This window comes from Channa argus, chromosome 1 (assembly GCF_033026475.1).
Source record: "Channa argus isolate prfri chromosome 1, Channa argus male v1.0, whole genome shotgun sequence".
Classification (NCBI taxonomy): domain Eukaryota; kingdom Metazoa; phylum Chordata; class Actinopteri; order Anabantiformes; family Channidae; genus Channa; species Channa argus.
The window spans coordinates 44,601,016-44,619,903 of record NC_090197.1 but is presented as its reverse complement, the minus strand read 5'-3'; the positions used below and the strand labels follow the sequence as shown (position 1 = coordinate 44,619,903).

The window sequence follows — 18,888 nt, the reverse complement described above, 5'->3', positions numbered from 1 at the left end:
AGTTACTGAGTTGCATTATCTATTTGTTGGTGCTCCATAGCCCTAGTTACAGATTCAGGTGAATGTTCTCTGCCTGACTACAATTCACCTTGTCATACCATTTTCAGTGTTTTAAACTTTCCCATAATCACAAAAAATGGCCACACGTGACACATCTGTTCCCTGTTTTAGGCTTTTTAGTCTTGGTTAACAAGGTCTGTGGCCTCCAGGCTTAGATGACTGTGCAATGTGATCTTAGTTATGAGTAGCAGCACTTGGCACATTGCAGAGGTTAATTCACACTTTACTTTAATTATACAGTGATTTACACAGGATGCTGCAATGGTACACATTACATTTTATAACTCTTGGTGCTGCGGTACCCTATGATAAATCCAAATCACTATCTGAAACATCTAATAATCACTGCCCTCATGTAAAGAAGAAACGTTATGCAGGTAACTGCGTTTCTTCTTGTTCTTAGTTTTTCAAATTGCATCACGTTAGAAGTACTTTCCAGATGCAGCTTTTCCTGTGACTCAGTCCTCGTACATTTCTTCTCAGTATGTTGACTTTAGTTAGATTTTTTCCAAATGCAGTGCAGTGTTTAGGTTTTGTTTTCAAGACTTTCGGTGAATGTTGATGCGATACATTTCCAAAACATCATCCTCAGAGTGACCCCATTCCAAGCTCCCACCCACCCCCACCTCAGCACATATTTAATGGTCCTTTGCTGTGGAAAAGGAGACTTATGTTTTGCAGCTTGTGAGAGGTCAAGAACTGCTCCTTGACCTTGTGCTTCCAAATGACATGCGAAGTTTCAAGGTTCAGGCTCAAGCAGCTATTCCTGGTAATACACACCACTTAGTTCTCCAGAAATATAGAGTAAATATGATTAAATTAAAATGTAAACAATTGTGACCCTAAGGAAATGTTTTTAATCACTTCAAGTTATTCAACACAGCTGCAAAGTGACACAATGTACCACAAAGTAAAGATCTACAAACTATAACAAAATGTGTTATGTGCCTGCTGTGAGTAGAGCTCTGAGATGCTGTGAGACACTGTAGGACACAGAGAGATGAAAGAGCTCTAGTCTTGTTCCTGGGCGTGTGGCCAAGACAGTCTGCTTTGAAACATCCTGATGAAACCAAAACTCTCCATAGGCTAATTTCACCAGGACATCTTTGATAAATTATTAGGCTCTGTTACATGAATCGTGGTAAACAGGTTCACATATAGTAGCATCTACTGTACCAGTGATCACAACAAAATTGACTTCTAAATACAAATGTCTCCATGTTGGAAGCTTATATACTTAATGCTAACGTGCAAATTTGTGATTCTGCAATCTGCTTAATTTTTTTTGGCTCTATAATGCTAAGACAGGTATGTGATGTGTGTTCTGCTTGACTATCTCAATACCTGCCAAGTCTAATCATATTCAGAAGGCCTATATTTAATTGCTTTGATTTTTGTACATACATCTTCCACCACATACAAACGATCGGATAACAGCAGCTCTGTATGTTTTGTAATCCTGTTTGTTTTCCAGTAGCCTTCAGCAAGATGCTTATTCATTTGCTGACTAGTCTGTGTCAGCTTTATCAGCTTTTTGTGATCAGGTAAATTATTGCAAACATGGCTGAACATTAACATCTTCCTGCCCCACAGTCGCCCCCAGAATGGCTGCAGAAACTTTGGCAAAGTTTTATACTGGCCAATGTAACAATACCAACTTCATCGCTACACCTATAGCCCTTCAGAGTATAGGTCAACATCAGCGATAAAATGGTGATAATGAATGTCCTATAAGTCTTCACTAAATTTGCATGTGAAGTTCATCATCACTGTCAAATAAAGTCTTTATTTAGGAGCTATAATATGTGACAATGGGCTGCCGCCATTATCCATGATGCATATTGACATCATCAGAAGACCTATTTTAGAATCTTAGCTTTAATCCTGCGCTCTGAGGGCAGGATTCACACTACCAACATAATGTGAGGGGGGAATGTGATGTTTGTCTAATTGCTGCACAGTGAACCTGACCGAGCTCAGAGGTGAAGCTGAACCACTACTCCTGTCCTCACATGAATGACCCGAGGGAAGGGCAACAAAGAGATAAAAGGAGGAGGACAAGGGCAGTGGGAAGAGCACAATGACAGACAGACAGAGCATTATTGTAGTTAAAATGATCAGAGTCCTTTCTGCACTTTCACTACTCATCAAGTGTTTTGGCTGCACATGAGCTGAAGGAATGTACCGCAGGGCAGCCTGCAACTCACCCTGTCAGTGCACCGTCCCCCACAGAATCCTCTCCCCACCCCTCGCTATGTCAACCCCAAGTCCCAACATGTCCACCTCAGTCCAGAGCATCATCTGGGGAGGATGTGCATATTCATTCGAGGGAACAAAATTACTATGCACCTTATTTGCACAATTCCGGCTTTCTAAAGTTTTGTCTAGAGGGACAATGAGATGTGAGAATGAAAATTGAGAGAGAAGCTGCATTGACTGATGTCAAATCTAAGACAACAGCACAGTTGTCAAAGTGAAGTCAAAGACAAGGGTTTGGCTCTTGGTCACTTCACAGATAAGTAACTGAGATCAATGGCTTTGCAGGTCATGTGCAGGCATGACAGAGAGTTTCCTCCCATCCGTCCACCACTGTCTTTCGCAGCTTTGTGGCTGCAGGCTGCAGTCGGAGAGAAAATACATGAGCATAGCCCGGCTTACTTCAAGACATGCAGATAGGATAAATGCATAAGATAAATCCACCCTGAAAGTACTTTTACATTGTTTATCTGAGAATCCTCCATGGGCTCAGAAAGTCCACCTCCCTCTGTTAAGTACGCAAGAGCTTAAATATTTGATCAGAAAAGGAATATGTCTTTTGTGCTCCAGATTACATAAAAAGAATAGTAGTCTCACATTAACTTTACTACATCTCATGTTGAACTGACAGAGATTGGCTGATTTTCACAAATATTATTAAACTCATTTAAAACAATTCCTAATGAATATGTGTATCATATGTAAGTTTATTTGTTTCCGGTAGCATAAAGACAATAAACATAAAAATATTTACTTAAAAAAATAACAGTTTAACAATTCGTGTTAGTGTTAGATGGAAACTGGTGACTCGTCCCTGCAGAAATGAATCTGCATGACTCTGACAACACAAATAAAAACACAAAGTTTTAGAGGTGCTGGTAGTTGCAGTTTTTTTATCAGCCCACCTGTGCCTTCCATTTTCAAGTCTTTACTCTAAGATAATAAAAAACTATCTTCTTATCTATGCTTTGCAAAGAAAACCAATGATCACACAAAATCAAACTATTCCTTTAAACTTTTTCACCATTTTATTGTATCTAACAAAAGAGTTTTCGGTATTTCTCCAAACAAATGGCCTATGTGGGAGCCTATATAAGCCAGGTATATATGTCCATATCTATATACCAACATCCCATTTTTTACACTCTCACATATTCACTGATACAAACACCAGAATTAAGCAAGTGAGCAAGAAAAATAAGTCGGCCCTTAACAGACAGACGTTGTCATTGGATACAAGATTAGATTTGGCTTCTAGTCTCCCACGAGAGAGAAAGATAACACTCCCATGGTAAATGAAGTTATGTTTTTGGGTGTGCTGGCCCATGCAACAGTAGCTGCCAGTGCTGGAAAATGGACACAACTCAGGCCTGAAGGCTTTTGACTGACTAAGCCCTGTACCACACCTTGAAAGTAAGGGTGATAAAAAGGCTAAATCCCAAATTGGGAAGGGAGGAACTTTTCACAAGATAGACACAGTCTGTTTTTTCCTAAAACATACTGTCCAGCATGGTGCTGCATATAGTCAGTGTGTTGAGCTTCTTTCTTTAGCACATATTCAATGAATTAAGTGACATGAGTGCACTCAGTTTACGATAAAACCGTCTCATTCACATACTCATTCTTATAATGGGCCACTTAAAGAAACACTCACTGTTTGCGCAGTCAGTGAGAGGTTCTCTCTGTGTTGACTCTTATTTTACTCTGTGCAGGGTGGGTAATTTCACTGGAGGTATCAAATGATCACCTATTCTGTTTTCCCTGGAGTAGATGTAGTGGTCAAAGCATAAATGAGCCACTGTGCTGGTGCAAGCGTCTGACACGCAACCAGAAAGTGAAAATGTCAATCATCTACAAGGGTGAACAACCTCAATAATGCTCAGTCTTCTCATCGTTACAAAAGTTAAATTACATCATTTAGCTACATCCTGTGTGGTAATTGCTTTCCATTGTAATTACAGGATTCTTGTTGAGAAATGGCTTGTAAGAATGTTGATGTGAGGCAATTAGTAAATTGTTAGCACCTAAATTTTATGCATACAAGGAAGTTGAAAGGTGGAAAAAGAGTTAAATGACTAAATAGTCATTAACTGTGCTGAAGGCTCTCAGTGAAGAGTAAACAGTAGCAAGTTGATTTCTAAACACTAACTCTAAACACTCGCCACACCTGGCATCGTGAAAGCTCTTCAGTCACGACAAGTTAAAAACACTGCATTCGACATGTGTCCCGAGGTAAAGAGAATAGGCCGAGGTGTGGCTGCACCTCACGCTCTTTGTATTTTGTATGTTGACCTCTTTTTATTTTGACATGTTAAGTTCTAGCAGTGCAGAAAGAAAAAAAAAGAATTAAACCCCCTGAAAACTTTAATAAACTGCATTTGTACAGTTTGTAGACATCTGCAACGACAGACGCGGCAGCTGCTGGGCCTTTTAAACCACAGGCAGTAACACTCACTGACCACAGGAAGGCCTTGGGGAGAGAGGTGGGATTTAAATGTATTTATGTTTTGCCAACTGAATTAAATATTTATGACTGGCCACAAGCATTTACCAAGTTTGTCTCAGCTTGATAGCTGGTTCCCCTGTGCACTAAGTGTCAAATGTTGTTTTCAATCATAAATTATAAATCAAAGTAGTGCCTTGAAATTTTACCTCAAATCAAATACATGCAATTCCTTCTTTTAACAACACTTTAATGTCACCTTGATATAATATTGCATCTTATGTAAAACATTGTCCTTGTTTGGCTGATTTAAATTTTTTTAAAGAGTTGGGTAGTTGTTTGAACTTAAAAATCTATGTCACACAATCACCCATAAAAGTTTCTCATTCCATTTGAATGAACGCTTCAAACTAAAAAACTTGAAATAAAAATTAATTGTTCAGCAGCTAACACGATGTACTTGCTCCTATTGGAGCCCCATTGTACCACAAAACCAAATAAGAACAACATTTTGAGAGCTTCACCTCTCCAACGATGCATGCTGAATTTACAGTGCTGTCACTAATCCTGTTGTTAGATGGTAGCTGGTCATAGGCTCTTATCTAATATCTCTTTTTAATCAATATTCTGACATACCCAAAACTGTGAATCTAATTGCATCATTCAATTAATGTGACAGTCATCACAGCAGAACATGGTCTTTATTTTTGTTAATAGCAATTCAGATGGTTCCACACACTTGTGGTTGCAGGCAAGATAACTGCAAAACAGAACTGTAGCGCCATCTAGCTACATGAGTGAAGCATAGAGGGAAGCTTCATGAGCCTTATAAGAATCCCCCAGTGAGGGGCCAGACAGAAGTGTGGTAAATAGAAATTACACATTAGAACTTATTAGATTTTGATTTTTTTTCTTAAAAAGTTTTCCTTTATGTTCATGATTTACAACAAATGAGATACTTACAGTGTTCTTGTTTGTTAAAATGTACAACTGTTAGAAATGTTAATAATTTTTTTTAAAATCAGTGATAAAGAAAGCTATTCAGGGTAAAGCCTATTAGGTTCCATGACAAAACACAATTTGTTTGCTGAGAGAGTTCATTACAACTGTTCCTTCAATATTTTTTCTTCTGTGTCTTGCTAAATATGATTTATCATATCAAGTGATGTGATTGTGAAGTGGTTTGAAGGGGCTAAACCTTTATATATGCTTGATTCTGCAGTTTACCAGTTTATCAACTGCTTAAAAAATGTGGAACATTCTGAAACATTGCCATTAAGGGAAAAAAGTTGTACAGTAACATAGTTACTGCAGGCAACAAGTTTTTAGTTACGTGATCTACATGATCACTACTGGAAACTCCATAGATCTAGAGTATAGATCTTTTCTGTTCAAAGCAACAAATATTCAGATCACATATTACTCAAAACAAATATGGTAAACTAATTCTGGGCACTTGCAATCCATCACATTGTATTTTCTTCATGAAAAACACTGAAGTTCCTGTTCCTGTTCCACTTTTGGCTTAGACCCTGGGTTCGAACATTTTTTGCTACTTGACATTTTCTGGTGTCTTTCCATGATTTAAAAGAAAAATATGTACGTCGACATTTAGACGTACTGATAATGAGCACATCAAACAATTATTTTAAATGATCATTTTCAATTATCTAATCAAAATGTGTGGTTCCTGCTTGCACTTCTCTTTTCTTTCTCATCTACAAAGAAGCAAAAATTCCAGGAAACAGATTGTCCACAAAGACACAAAACCCAAAGTTCGAAAAAGGTTTAGAGTTTCCGAAAAAGGAATTCAAAAATTTCAGCCATGGTTGACCACCATCTTGTTGGATGTCCACGGTCTTTGTGTGCAGCCAGGTTCAATTTAAAGCTTTTGAAATGCAAACAAAAACCTAGAGCAAACCTTGGAAGGAGGATGGAAATAGTTTCGATTTAAATCAGTTATTATTGGATTTGTTTTGCTCGTTGATTAGGCATGGGTTTTTACGCTGGTTGCCTTCTATTTTTTTTATTCGGGCTCAGGACCATGACCAGGGTGGCCCTTGCTGGCTACACCTGCTGGGGTGGGATTTGAACTCCACGTCCTTCTGTATCCCAACCCAATGCTCTACCACTGATCCACCAGGCCCCCTTATCTTTTGAAATTATAAATTATACTAATTTCAGTTAGTGATTCATGTTTTGGTCTCTCACATTTGATCTCTGAGTTTTGATTTGAAAATTTGGTTGCAATGAGTTTCTTTTTTATTGCAGCACCAAAGTTATGTCCTCAAATGTGTTTTATTACACTGCAAAATAAAACAAAATTACCCCTATACAGAAAATTTACATTGGAACTCAACAAAATGTTGTGTCACCAAATGTTTTGTTCCATTTGCTATACATAGTAAGAGTGGCTGGGCTAACGCTGGGCTTAATGCGCTTCAGGGAATCCTCAAAGTCTTTCATCTTGATATTACGCATCTGGGAATGCACACAAGATAAACGTTATTATGTAAAGGTAAATGTAAAGTATTGTGTATATTTTAATTGCCATCTTACCTCATTAACAGCCATACTCCGGACTTGGTTTGGCCCCAATTCTGTAGCAGGGATTTCATATTGAGATCAACCCTGTCCCAGAAACCAATTCATGTGATAAATATAATAATGTCAATAAAGGATCTTACCTCTAATTGGGCCAAGTGCAGCATCTTTCGCCAAAGATGTGAGATCACTTCCTGAATATCCTTCGGTTGCTCTGTCAAGATATATCCAAGAATTAATAAAAATTTAAATTAACAATACTGCTGCAGCAGCTGTGTGGCATCTAAACGTGAAACTCACTTTGCAAGATAGGACAGCTCATTTTTGCTCAGTGGATTTCCATGCTTTCCCAAAAGATTTTGCATCAGTTTCAATCTTGTCTGGAGGAACAAGAGTTACATGATGCAAATTAGAATTGTTGTAGACAAAATAATTTGGCAGGATTCGCATTTGAAAACTGATGAGACAACAAAAGTAGCACTTTAAATACCTCTCCATCTGGCAAGGTCACATAAACCCTCTTAGCAAAGCGCCTGTAAGGTAAAGATAGGAGAAAGTGTTGATAACCTTATACAGTTAAAAAAAATAAAAATAAAAAATAAAAAAGTAGACATAATATGCATGTATGCACCTTAGCACTGCTTCATCAAGCTCCTGAGGTCTGTTGGTTGCTCCCATTACAAGCACCCTGTCATCCCCTCCTGACTGTACCTGAAAGGCATATACCATTGTAAAAAACAGCAGTGCTCTCTTCTTAAAATGCACTGCATTCATAATAGAAAACTGAAGATCTTATCTAATGCTTATGATTTATTTGTGACCCACAATGTAATATATAATAATAATATAATGTATATAATGTATTTACTGACACAGAAACTTTATTGGATCAAAACTTGTAAAAGATCAAAAGGTTTTAAATATTTTCATAGCAAAAAAAGACTTAATGTCAAATTCAGCCCACGATAATTCATAATGTAAATATTTTGGCTTGAAACAGTGCCTCATATGTAGAAAGTCACCCTGTAACAAACTTGTTTTTTTTAGTTTATCAGTTCACAGGAATAGAGACTCTTAGTGTTTATAATGACATTTTACAGAATCTTATGTTTAAAAAAGTATAGCACCAGTATTCCTTTATTGTGTCAAGTATGCTTGAATTGATAACTAGTATCCATAACATTTTGCAAGATTCTTATTTTCATTACCTATGATTAATACATTAATTAAACATATTTCATATTGCTGCTGGTACCATTAGTTACAGTGACTGGGCTGCAACTTGGACCTCATTCATTAGCCTATATTCGTCTGTGCTTCAGGACATTGAGTATAACAAATTTGATAAGAAATCTAAGAGCTAAGAGTTTTGCTTGAAAAAAAACTAATAAACTACTACAACTAATATACCTGATGGTTAAAGGCAAGTTTTGAAGATAAATGATTATTTTAAAAAAACTACATCGCAGATAAAGCCAACTGGTCAAATTTCTTTTTTTTTTTGTGAATGCTATGTGATAGCATTGAGTTAAACACTCTGCTGCATGGATAAATTCCATAGGCTCTTACCCCATCAAACTCAATGAGAAATTCTGTCTTTAAACGACGAGATGAATCGTGTTCTCCCTCCTTCCTTTCGCAGAGCAAGCTGTCCACTTCATCTGAGTGTTGCATGAAACAAGAATTATTCGTTAATTTAGAAGTTGAAACTTGGGGGATAAAAACAGGAATTTTATTCAAACATGTTCTATAAAAAGTAAGTCAAAGTAATAGAAACCTATAAAGATGACAGAGGGCTGTAATTCTCTCGCAACTGCAAAAAGTGCTCTTACAAGCTTTTCACCTTCACCCACCTGTAATGACGGAATGTTAAAATGATTAATTTACTGTAGTGTTAATGCTTAAAAGAAGAAGAATCCAAAGTGTTTTCTTACATATTTAGAGGTCAAACTTGCAGCACTGATGTTGAAGAATGTGGCATTTGACTCTGCGGCAACTGCTTTGGCCTTGCAAAAGGAAGTAAACGCTGTGATTCAACTAAAAACGCTGGGGCACTGTGCATGGTTCTGTGCACATTACAATGGACATCTGGACTTGAATTTGTTGTGTTGACAGAACACTTTACTTACCAGCATAGTTTTCCCATTTCCAGGTGGGCCAAATAAAAGCAAACCACGTGCTGGAGCTCTCAGGCCAGTAAAGAGCTAAATGGCAAAATGTAAAATGGCAATACAATACATGTAAATAAAAATAAAAAAAAGCTGTAAGCTGTAAACACTCTAAGCAGAGTCAAAATGTTTATTAATGATCACCTCTGGTCTTAAGGCAGGAAGGATGACAATCTCTTGGAGTGCTTGCTTGGCCAGGTCCTGTCCCGCAATGTCTTCAAAGGATACAGATGCCCCACTGCAATAAACAGAGCAAGTGATGTTAAATGATTTCTTTTTAATTATTAGTAGCATGTAAATCACAGCAGTGTTGTTATAGCACTGCATCAAATACCTGTCAACAATTTCATTCAGAATCAGGTTGGCCAGTTTGCTGTCCACATTCTTGAAGTTTTTCATCTCCCTTTTTGCTCGGTGTGTGACAGCTGCAGGCTTTCCATTTTGGGCTTTTCCCACCCGTGGAGTCACCTTACCAGGAATACAAATATCCATAATTCATTACACACTCATTTAGAAGCAGACATCTTGGAAGAGCATACAACAAGACAAACACATGTAATAATAACCTTTGGATCAGTGGATCTAGATGCAGGTCTGACAGCAGTGGAGGGCCTGACATTAGAACATACACCATGCACTGCAGGCTGGCTTTTAGGAAGAGGCTTTTGTTGTGGTAGAACATGATTTGAGGTCTTCTGGGGATAATTTCTTCTTTTAGATGCCAATGTCGCCTCTGCAAACAACAGTACTAACGTCAACATCTATATGTTCACCTTTTGTATGTATTTATTTTATAAATTGACTTCACAACCTTTACATATGAGAGATAACAAAAATGTCACTTGCCTAAAAGAGACAGTCTGTCTTTCGCCATGGTGAGGTTGTTGACCATTTTATCTTGAAGTCTTTTTGCTCTGTCATATTGAGCTCCTGAAAGCAAAACATGGGTGTATTAAGCACGTCAACACCATGCACACCTGTATGTGTTTCCGTGTTACCTTTCCCTGTGATCTCTACTGTAATACCCCTCTCAAGTTCAGCAATCCCTCTCTTGTACCACTGCACAGCCTCCTCCTTTTCTCCTGCCGTCACAGGGAGCAGGTGGTGTTTGTTATAAAATGCATCACACAATACAACACAAGACATAAGTCATACACACAATAAACAAACCTGTATCGTCTTCGTCAATCCGTAACGCCTTCGATATGTACTCAAACGCCTGCTTATGGTGGTTTTTAATCACCTCGCCGCTGTCGTTTCCTTTACTTGCGCTTACATTAGCCGACATTATTCTCACTGCAACTCTAACAGTTAGCGTTAGTGTCGCCTCCTCGTCCTCAGTTGCAGCTCAGAGTTAGTCACTTAAGAGAATACAGCGAAAGTTAGCACTTAAATTGCATTTCTAATCAGCTGAATCCGCTGTATGGAATTTCTAAAACAATCCTTTTAGCAGCTAAGTCACTATATCTGGCTAGCAGGCCCCGCCCCTCCTTCCTACTGTGACGAAAACAGCAAGACAACTTCCTCTATTTTCACAATAAAAACCCAAGATAAAAGCACACATTGCACAGTTCTCTCCCTGCCTCTCCACAGACCAAATGCACTGAATTCTTTTTATTTTAGACTTGTTTTTAGTCCTTATTTGTCAAAATAGTTTTAACACATAAATATGAAATTGTTACTCAGAGATTTATTTTGAAAGTGCATATGCTATAGATCAGAAATCTACGCATAGTTAGAACCTGGACCTATTACTGTAAGTAGATTTCACAAACTCATATCGTTTAAATGCAAAAAAATAAAAAGGTATCAAAAAGACTTTTAATTTGAAGGTGTGGTTCCTGTAGGTCTAATTTGAAGGTGTGGTTCCTTTTTCTGTTAGAACCTGGACCTCTTAATGTAGGTAGACTTCACCACAAACTCACTTTACCATTTAGATGCTAAGAAAATGGAAAAAGTGTGATTCCTGTCTGTGCGTGTGGTTATGTGTGTGTTTCCACTGTATGCAGCCTTCACCACAAACTCCTATGGTACTCTCTGCTTCTGGCCACTCACAGAAAGAACCATACATCTTGTCACTATGAGAGTTACATTTCCTGAAAGAAGACCCAAATACCTATGTGTGAATGTATAATTTGTTTATGAAAGATGAAAGTTGACTAAAGAAATTTAAGAAAAGACAAAAATTAATAAAAGTGAGATGTTAGACTGCGTGTGAAGTCGCCCATTCTAGCTGCGCCAATGCTCCACAATACACACTAATGTTGAAGTTGAAAATTCAACAAAAAGTACCTCAAACTAAAAACTGCCATCATTCAAAAAGTCTAAGATACAAAGCTGATCACCAGACAAAAAGCTCAAAGTGTCTAGCCTCGTTTAAAGTAAATTAAGTTTTTAAGCCATGACAATACAGGAAGCTGATCAAAAGAGGCAAGTTGCAAGAAATACATTGAAGAGTACAAAAGTGACTAAAGTGATAAGTAAAAATATTTCTGGTAAAGCTCCCTAGAAAAAGATAGCGAAAACAGCGAAATAATAATAATAATAAAAAAGAGGATAACAAGTGTGACTCTCCCACCAATAAAGATATTAATCGAACTTCTGTCTTCCGTACATTCCTTGGCGCCTAATTACTTCGGCATACTTTTATCTAGAAACACTGTTCAAATTTCAAAATAATCAGCTTACCAACATTATTATTGCTTTTAAAATAATTTATTTAGGTTTAGGATTCGTATACTTAATATATTTGATGACATCATCAACGATGTCACATAATTGCCTTTGAAGTTTTTAAGGCTTAATGACTTTGAAGTTTGCCTAACATATAAGGATGCAACATTTAATTTCAGCTATTTCAGCAAAAGCAAAACTTTCCGCTATTTCAGAAAAAACAGTTCAGCTTTTTTCAGCTTTGCTTGGTAAAATCCTTTCAGCTCCGAAGCATTCACAGAAAAATGTAAGTATATGTAAAACGTAAGATGTGTAAAATATGTGTATTGCTAGGTACTTTAAAAGTCACTAGGAGCTTCAGCTGTTTGATACTTTAATTGTAGTGATGTAGAAGCACAATATTCAAGTGTAATGATGCAGAAGTAGTATAAATATAAACTATTGAAGCTGAAGTCAATAAGCTACTTAAGTAGTGTGAATATACAGTACTTTATTACTTTCCACCACTACCTTAGCTTTATATTCACAACACTGTGGGCCTAAACTACATAAGTAATCCTTCTCCCAGTCAGGTCTGCTTCTACTCAAAGTGTGACATAAGTAGGACCAATGAATACCAAGAGTTTCTTTGACCTTTGAACTCCTGTCTTGCACCACAGAGCAGTGTAAAAATGGCTGAAGTTGATTTTGGAGCGACTGAGCTCATTCAGCAGTTAAATGACTTCACACAACCGGCTGCTATGCACGATCGTTTTACAGATGATGAGGAGGACCAGGATGACACGAGCCAGCTTGGGAGCCGTCTTGAGGACTGTGATGGCTACATTCAGAGACTCACTGAGGAAAATATCCTTGGGTTAGCAGCAGGAGGTATGCTAGCACTGCTGATGTTGCACTAGCCTCTTGTCTTAAAAAAACATAAAATGCATAACCTAAAAATATCTGCTGACGGTTTTCTTGTAGTTTCTTTGTTTTCCTTAACACCTTGACCACATAAAGATTTACGAAGAAGACTGAAGATCCTCACACAACCAAGGTAATGAATTTACATTTGAACATGACTGATGAAACGAAACTGTTTACCGAGCTAAGTTAATATTCATCTGACCTAACAGTGGCATCATATTTGAAGATGTCAACATCGACGGTCCACTTCTTCAAGTCCTCTATACAAACATTATTTCAAAGTAAGCAATCTCTTCTCATCATACACCTGTGTTTTGCAAAATGAGTTTTGTCCCATCATAAGTTGTTAATGTTGTTAAGGTGTTAGTGTTAACCTTTAACTATAGTACTACACTTTTTACATTTTGTCTTTTATTGTCTATGGCTAATAAGACAAAATGTTGTCTGCTGTGTGGGCATCTAATTGCTAAATTGTTATAAATAATCTGTGTAAATGATGATGATGATGATGATAACAATAAATAATAAACCATATATAAATAATCTTTTCTTTAGGCAGTGTCGTCAAGAAATTGAAGATAGCATCTGTAGTGTGATTTTGAAGCACCAGAAGGACGGACATGAAAAGAAACAATCTTGCTTTCACATGAAACCTCAGGTAGTTGCCAACTATATGTTTTAGAGATTAATATAAATCCAGTAATTTATTATGTGTTTATTTTGCTTTGAAAAACACTTTCTCCAACTATAAAGCATTCAGCCTTGGCTGACGAAGATCTGCAGAGGTCAATTTCCAGTAGTGTTAAAACAACAACAGAAGCATTTAAAGTGAGTATGTAATGTTATTGCTCAGTGGTTTGCATGTTGCACACTTTCTTGCTTTATATGAAAGAACATTTATATATTAAAATGGTCTACCTGCTACATACTATGAATTTTATTATGTCTCTGTTTCAGGTGGTCGGAAGTGTCTTATATTTCACTACATTCAGGGTTGATAAACTTGGACAGCATCTGGTCAAAGGAAACCCCCAGCTGACAGATGGATGGGATATACCAAAGTATTTTTAAGATTGATATATTGGCACCTTGTCAACATGTACTACCCATCGATCAGAACTGTCTGTTTATTTGTTCTCTACACAGTTTTTTTTTTTTTATTTTTTTTATTTTCTTGATGTTATAAAACAGGTAATACTTAAGCAAGATATATTTAAAAGTTGTAGTAGGTTTATTAGATGCAATGTTAATGCCATGACCACAGATTCAATAAAACTGAATTGTTGCAAAGCTATCACCAGGTTTTCAATCATGTCATTGGGGCAGATGGACTGGAGAGAGAAAGGAAAGAAAAAAGGTACGACTGGTATTATTAATGTGAGCTTCAACTGGTTACCATGCAGTATATTGCTTTATAATTAATCTGTCACTGATCATTCCAGCATTATCTGTTCATTCTAGACCCAGGTCCATGTGTTTCAACTGTGGCTCCAGTACACATAAGCTGAGAGGCTGTCCAAAGGTAAGAATAAATAATGTGGTATAAGAGTCACAACTTGGTGTACTACATCAGTACATTGTTACATTCTTAGACTAAAGAGACATCTGCAATTACCAAGAGAAGAAAAGAGTTCAGTCAAAACAACAACCAGACTTTGCATAGTAACCGGCGATACCATGCTGATGAAGTGAAGGAACAGTTTGCTAGATACAAGCCTGGAGGCATGAGGCAAGATTATTTTTATACGTTGCAGAAATGATAGTCATTAAATTGCAATATCTAAAAGGAAGAATAGCTTTGGATCATTTAAAGTTTTTTATTGTTTTGTGCTTCTGAACAGTGAGCATCTCTTGACAGCACTAGAAATTGATGGCAACACCCTCCCCCCTCTCATTTATCAGATGAGGGAGCTAGGCCACCCACCAGGGTGCCTGAAAAAGGCTGAGATTGAAAACTCCGGCTTAACACTGTATGATGGGAATGGTATGTTTTAAATAAAACTATGTGGTCCCACATATTTTTAGCTGAGCAAATTGCTGCAAAATATTAGAATATTTCATAAATTCAGGTTGGGCTCAATCCGTTTTTTTTTTGCAACTTCAAATGATGGTAACACAACAGAAGACAGCAATTTGCAAACCATCTCTTTTGATGTCGCCGAAATGGTAGATTGTCCAGGCTTCAATGTACTTGCACCAGACAAAATGAAAGACGTAAGTAACGTAATAATTCACATCAAAATTTTTCACGTGATTTGGTGCTGGGTCATCTGTCATACCTTTTCTTTTTCTTGCTTCCAGGAGTTAATGCAGGATGATTCAATTCCAATGCAGAACAACCTCATGAAAAAAAGCAATGCAGCGTATCTGACCGACAACTTTCCTATGGTAATGAACTATGGTTATGAAGTTTCTCAGAGTTTGGCTGTTTCTTCTCAGAACTTGTAGACCACACCACAACTCCCTGGTATTTCTGGTTTCACCTTTGAACATGTGATACAGCTTTACCAGAACTTTTTAATGCAAATACCTCAGGTATCATGTGTCAGATTTATATATTTTTTCACCCAAAAAATTAATGTGTTTTCTATTTAAAGCTATTAAATTACTCTGTTTCATAAGATATGTAGGACTAATAGTGTTACTACTACTCTTTTCATACACAACCTTATTTGTACATTGTAATAAAGTAAAAGAAAGTTACACCACATTGCTCATTCCCTTCTCACTTGAATACACATTGGGCGGCGCCTCTACGTTTCATGTCATTCTTCTTTGCCAACAGCTTGGTTCCACCTGCAACAAAAGACGACATGAATCTGGCTCATCTCCACAGCTAAAGAAGAAGAAAAGATCCGGTCCTGACTGTAACTCAGACAGGATCTCAGATATTGATATTGAAACGGGTAACTGTTTATTTTGGGCACCTTTTTTCCCCATCAGGCACATTATGCATCTTCGGTGTCATTCACAAATTTGGGTTAGTTAGGTAGCATGCAACGGTAATAGGTAATACTAATAGTACTCCTCCACTTCTCCCTAAAGGTAGACCTCCTTCCTCACCCACCAATGGCTCTCCAGTTCTACAGGAGAAACCGAAGAAACAGCAGAGGCTGATCTGGGCAGCACTAGAAAATGCTGACACCACAACTAATAGTGACTGTGAGACACCTGTAATGGGAACACCTGTACCTAGTTCAGCAAGTATTTCCACCCGTGTGTATGCCGACACAGAAACAGAAGAGGTTGAAGAATCAGTAGGACCAATGAGACCTGCAGAAACTTCTCATAGCAATGAAAATAAAAACAGTCTAGAAGAGATTTGCTCTCGAAGCCCTGGACCACACAAAGTTGAGATGGAAAGCCCCCAAAGCCCTGAACCAGTCAAAGCCCAAGACAACAGTGCTCAGGATCCTGGTCAAATTAAATCTCATAATGACAGTACAAAAAACCCTAATCCAATCAAATCTCAGGAAGACAACCTGCAGAGCCCAGATTTCTCTAATGAGGGGGCTAAAGATTGGGCTTCTCATAGGGATGTTAAGATGATAAAAGCTGTTCCCCATAGGAGCAGGTTTGCAGCTGGCATACTTCCATTTGAGGAAACACCAGAATTCACTGAGGTTGCTGAATCCACAGGGACCTACCTTAGGATCAGAGATATACTTAAAGGTTCCCCCCGAAGTTTGGCGAAGAAAAAATAATTTGAAAAATACACCAGATGCCAGGTTAATTCAAAAAGCATGCCATTCATTATGCAGTGCATATCAAATGCAGTCCAACCTATTATAATTATTGAAAGCTAACTATAGTAATAATTAAGAGCGTTAATTTTATCCCTGTAGTCTTTGGTTGTTTATGGACCGAGAGAAAAACAATATATTTGTTGTATGGTGAAAATAATTAACATGTCTATTCTGTCACTTAATATGGCTAAAGATAGCATTAGCAATGGTCATTACCGTTAGCATCGTGGCTAAAGTCATAGCTAACAACTTAGGTTTAGTCAAGCTAAAGAAGCAGCTTGCAGTGGTAACAATTCCGCTCGCATTCATTACTACTGTCAGTGCTTGGTGTTTGTTGATGAACGATACATTTATTGTATGCTGAAAATAAAAGGCTAAGATGGTATTTCTGCCACTTAATATGGCTAGAAGTAACTACAGCAAAGGCCCTTAACATCGCGGCTAATGTGCTAGCTAGCAACTTGTGTATAGTTACGCTCTAGTAGAAGCCAGGTAGGTGGCAATTAGCGTTAGCATTGCAGCTACCGTGTTAGATAACAGTTTGCGTTTAACAACGCTTTATTAGAAACTGGGTAGATGACTAATGTGTTAGCGACGGTTGCTAGCGCTAGTAATGCTTCATAAGGAGCTACCAGTTATTGATTCCACTACCTGTTAGCAGAGCAAACGAACAACGACAGAAGAGACTGTTTTGAATTGGCGCTATATAAAGAAAGTTGAATTGATCGCTGACTGCACAACTGTACACAAGAGATTCCTAATTTTTCAAGTAATTAAGTTAATTCAAATATTTATGTCACTGATTAACATCATCGTTAACCGTTTAAATCGTTAAAACATTTAAAATCAGTGTTTTATGGAAAACTCTTAACACACTTGGAAGACTATAATACTTTAATTCTATGAAAGTTATGATAAAAATAAACTGGATCCCTGTTTGATTAAACTCAACTTAGCGATTAAGAACAAAATATAACTCTCAAACAGTAGATGTTTCTAAATGGGTTTAAAATTGTAAATAATAACTGATTACATCATACTGTGTAACTCTGTTACCATAGTTTTTGGTTATTTATTGTTTTTCCCAAACAAAAGCGTGTTTGTTTTTTTTTTCCTTTTGGCTATTTTTACCAATCATGAAGCAGAAACTACATTTATATATATGGGTTGTATTTAAAGGATCATTGGTCATAACAAATATTGGGGGGACATATTTCTAATTTTGGAAGAAACCAGTCCCCCTGTCCCTGCGCGCTTGACGTATCTATAACTTTTCAAAAAATGTCTAGATTTTAACTATTTAAAATTTCAACTTCACTAAATACTGTGTTAATCTCCAATCTAACAATGTCAGACATTACTGCCACTCTGTGTTCTCTCTAAGTAACTACAAATACATTTTTAATTCCTAACACAGCCATGTATATAATTTTGTATTTATAATATTTAATCACATAACTGCACATTTTAGTTGTATGAAGTGGTAAAAAAAAGATACAATTAAAAATACAACATGTGCCACAGACATTTAATAAGAAGGCCAATTTAAACTGTAGCCAAGTTAGTCAGTCAAGCACTGCCTATAAAGCTGCACTGAATGAGGCCAGCAATTGCAGTGAACCTTTTTAATTGCTCAAAGTAATCATTTGCATTCAGCACCTCATACTAGGAAGCACTATATGTGTGTTTGAATAAGAGCATCTTTCCTTTTTACCACTTAGATGTTGTCCATGTAGACACAAAATAGAAAACACGGCTTTGGTTTTTCCATTTATATTTGTAAATTAATAAATGTGCACGTGAAGAAGAGCAAGCACATACATATCATGCTGACAACATCAATCTATCCGAATCTGTAAGCGCTTATGCTTATCAGCGGCGCAGGAGGGCTGGAGCCTATCACGGCTGTCACTGAGTGAGAGGCGGGGTACACCCCGAACAGGTCGCCAGGCTGTCCCAGGGCCAGGCTAACATTCCTGCAGCAATTGTCACACTGTACCCACTCATCTGTCGGACAGAGCAATACCATAATCAAACAGTCACCTTAGTTACGGCCACGCCCACTGAAGTTTTTTACCAATTGCTTAATGTT

At 37.4% G+C, this 18,888-nt stretch overlaps 2 protein-coding genes across 2 annotated transcripts; one reads left to right on the top strand and one right to left on the bottom strand.

The window, feature by feature from the left end:
• Positions 1-5,441: 5,441 nt before the first annotated feature.
• Positions 5,442-10,981, bottom strand: spast (spastin). The gene is made up of 16 exons (XM_067525331.1): positions 10,642-10,981; positions 10,470-10,553; positions 10,318-10,401; positions 10,038-10,204; positions 9,806-9,939; positions 9,616-9,709; positions 9,433-9,507; positions 9,238-9,309; positions 9,081-9,156; positions 8,873-8,964; positions 7,935-8,014; positions 7,794-7,836; positions 7,604-7,683; positions 7,447-7,517; positions 7,319-7,359; positions 5,442-7,240 (listed from the first exon to the last, which is right to left on the bottom strand). The coding sequence occupies exons 1-16, from the start codon at positions 10,757-10,759 to the stop codon at positions 7,115-7,117; spliced, it is 1,437 nt and encodes a 478-aa protein (XP_067381432.1). The 5' UTR covers positions 10,760-10,981; the 3' UTR covers positions 5,442-7,114.
• A 1,828-nt stretch (positions 10,982-12,809) lies between these two features.
• Positions 12,810-17,011, top strand: LOC137102768 (zinc finger CCHC domain-containing protein 8-like). Its single transcript, XM_067482608.1, has 14 exons — positions 12,810-12,990; positions 13,138-13,180; positions 13,260-13,331; positions 13,606-13,708; positions 13,804-13,878; positions 14,008-14,111; positions 14,342-14,407; positions 14,512-14,572; positions 14,643-14,779; positions 14,892-15,034; positions 15,149-15,264; positions 15,352-15,438; positions 15,836-16,013; positions 16,060-17,011. The coding sequence occupies exons 1-14, from the start codon at positions 12,816-12,818 to the stop codon at positions 16,752-16,754; spliced, it is 2,055 nt and encodes a 684-aa protein (XP_067338709.1). The 5' UTR covers positions 12,810-12,815; the 3' UTR covers positions 16,755-17,011.
• The last annotated feature ends 1,877 nt before the right edge of the window (positions 17,012-18,888 follow it).

Coding starts and splice junctions, on each gene's coding strand:
- LOC137102768 (XM_067482608.1), top strand. CDS start 12,816: ATGGCTGAAGTTGATTTTGGAGCGACTGAGCTCATTCAGCAGTTAAAT. Junction 15,265..15,351: donor CACCAGACAAAATGAAAGAC/GTAAGTAACGTA, acceptor TCTTGCTTCCAG/GAGTTAATGCAGGATGATTC. Junction 15,439..15,835: donor TGACCGACAACTTTCCTATG/GTAATGAACTAT, acceptor CTTTGCCAACAG/CTTGGTTCCACCTGCAACAA.
- spast (XM_067525331.1), bottom strand. CDS start 10,759: ATGTCGGCTAATGTAAGCGCAAGTAAAGGAAACGACAGCGGCGAGGTG. Junction 10,205..10,317: donor AGACAGACTGTCTCTTTTAG/GCAAGTGACATT, acceptor TGTTGTTTGCAG/AGGCGACATTGGCATCTAAA. Junction 7,837..7,934: donor CTTGATGAAGCAGTGCTAAG/GTGCATACATGC, acceptor TTTACCTTACAG/GCGCTTTGCTAAGAGGGTTT.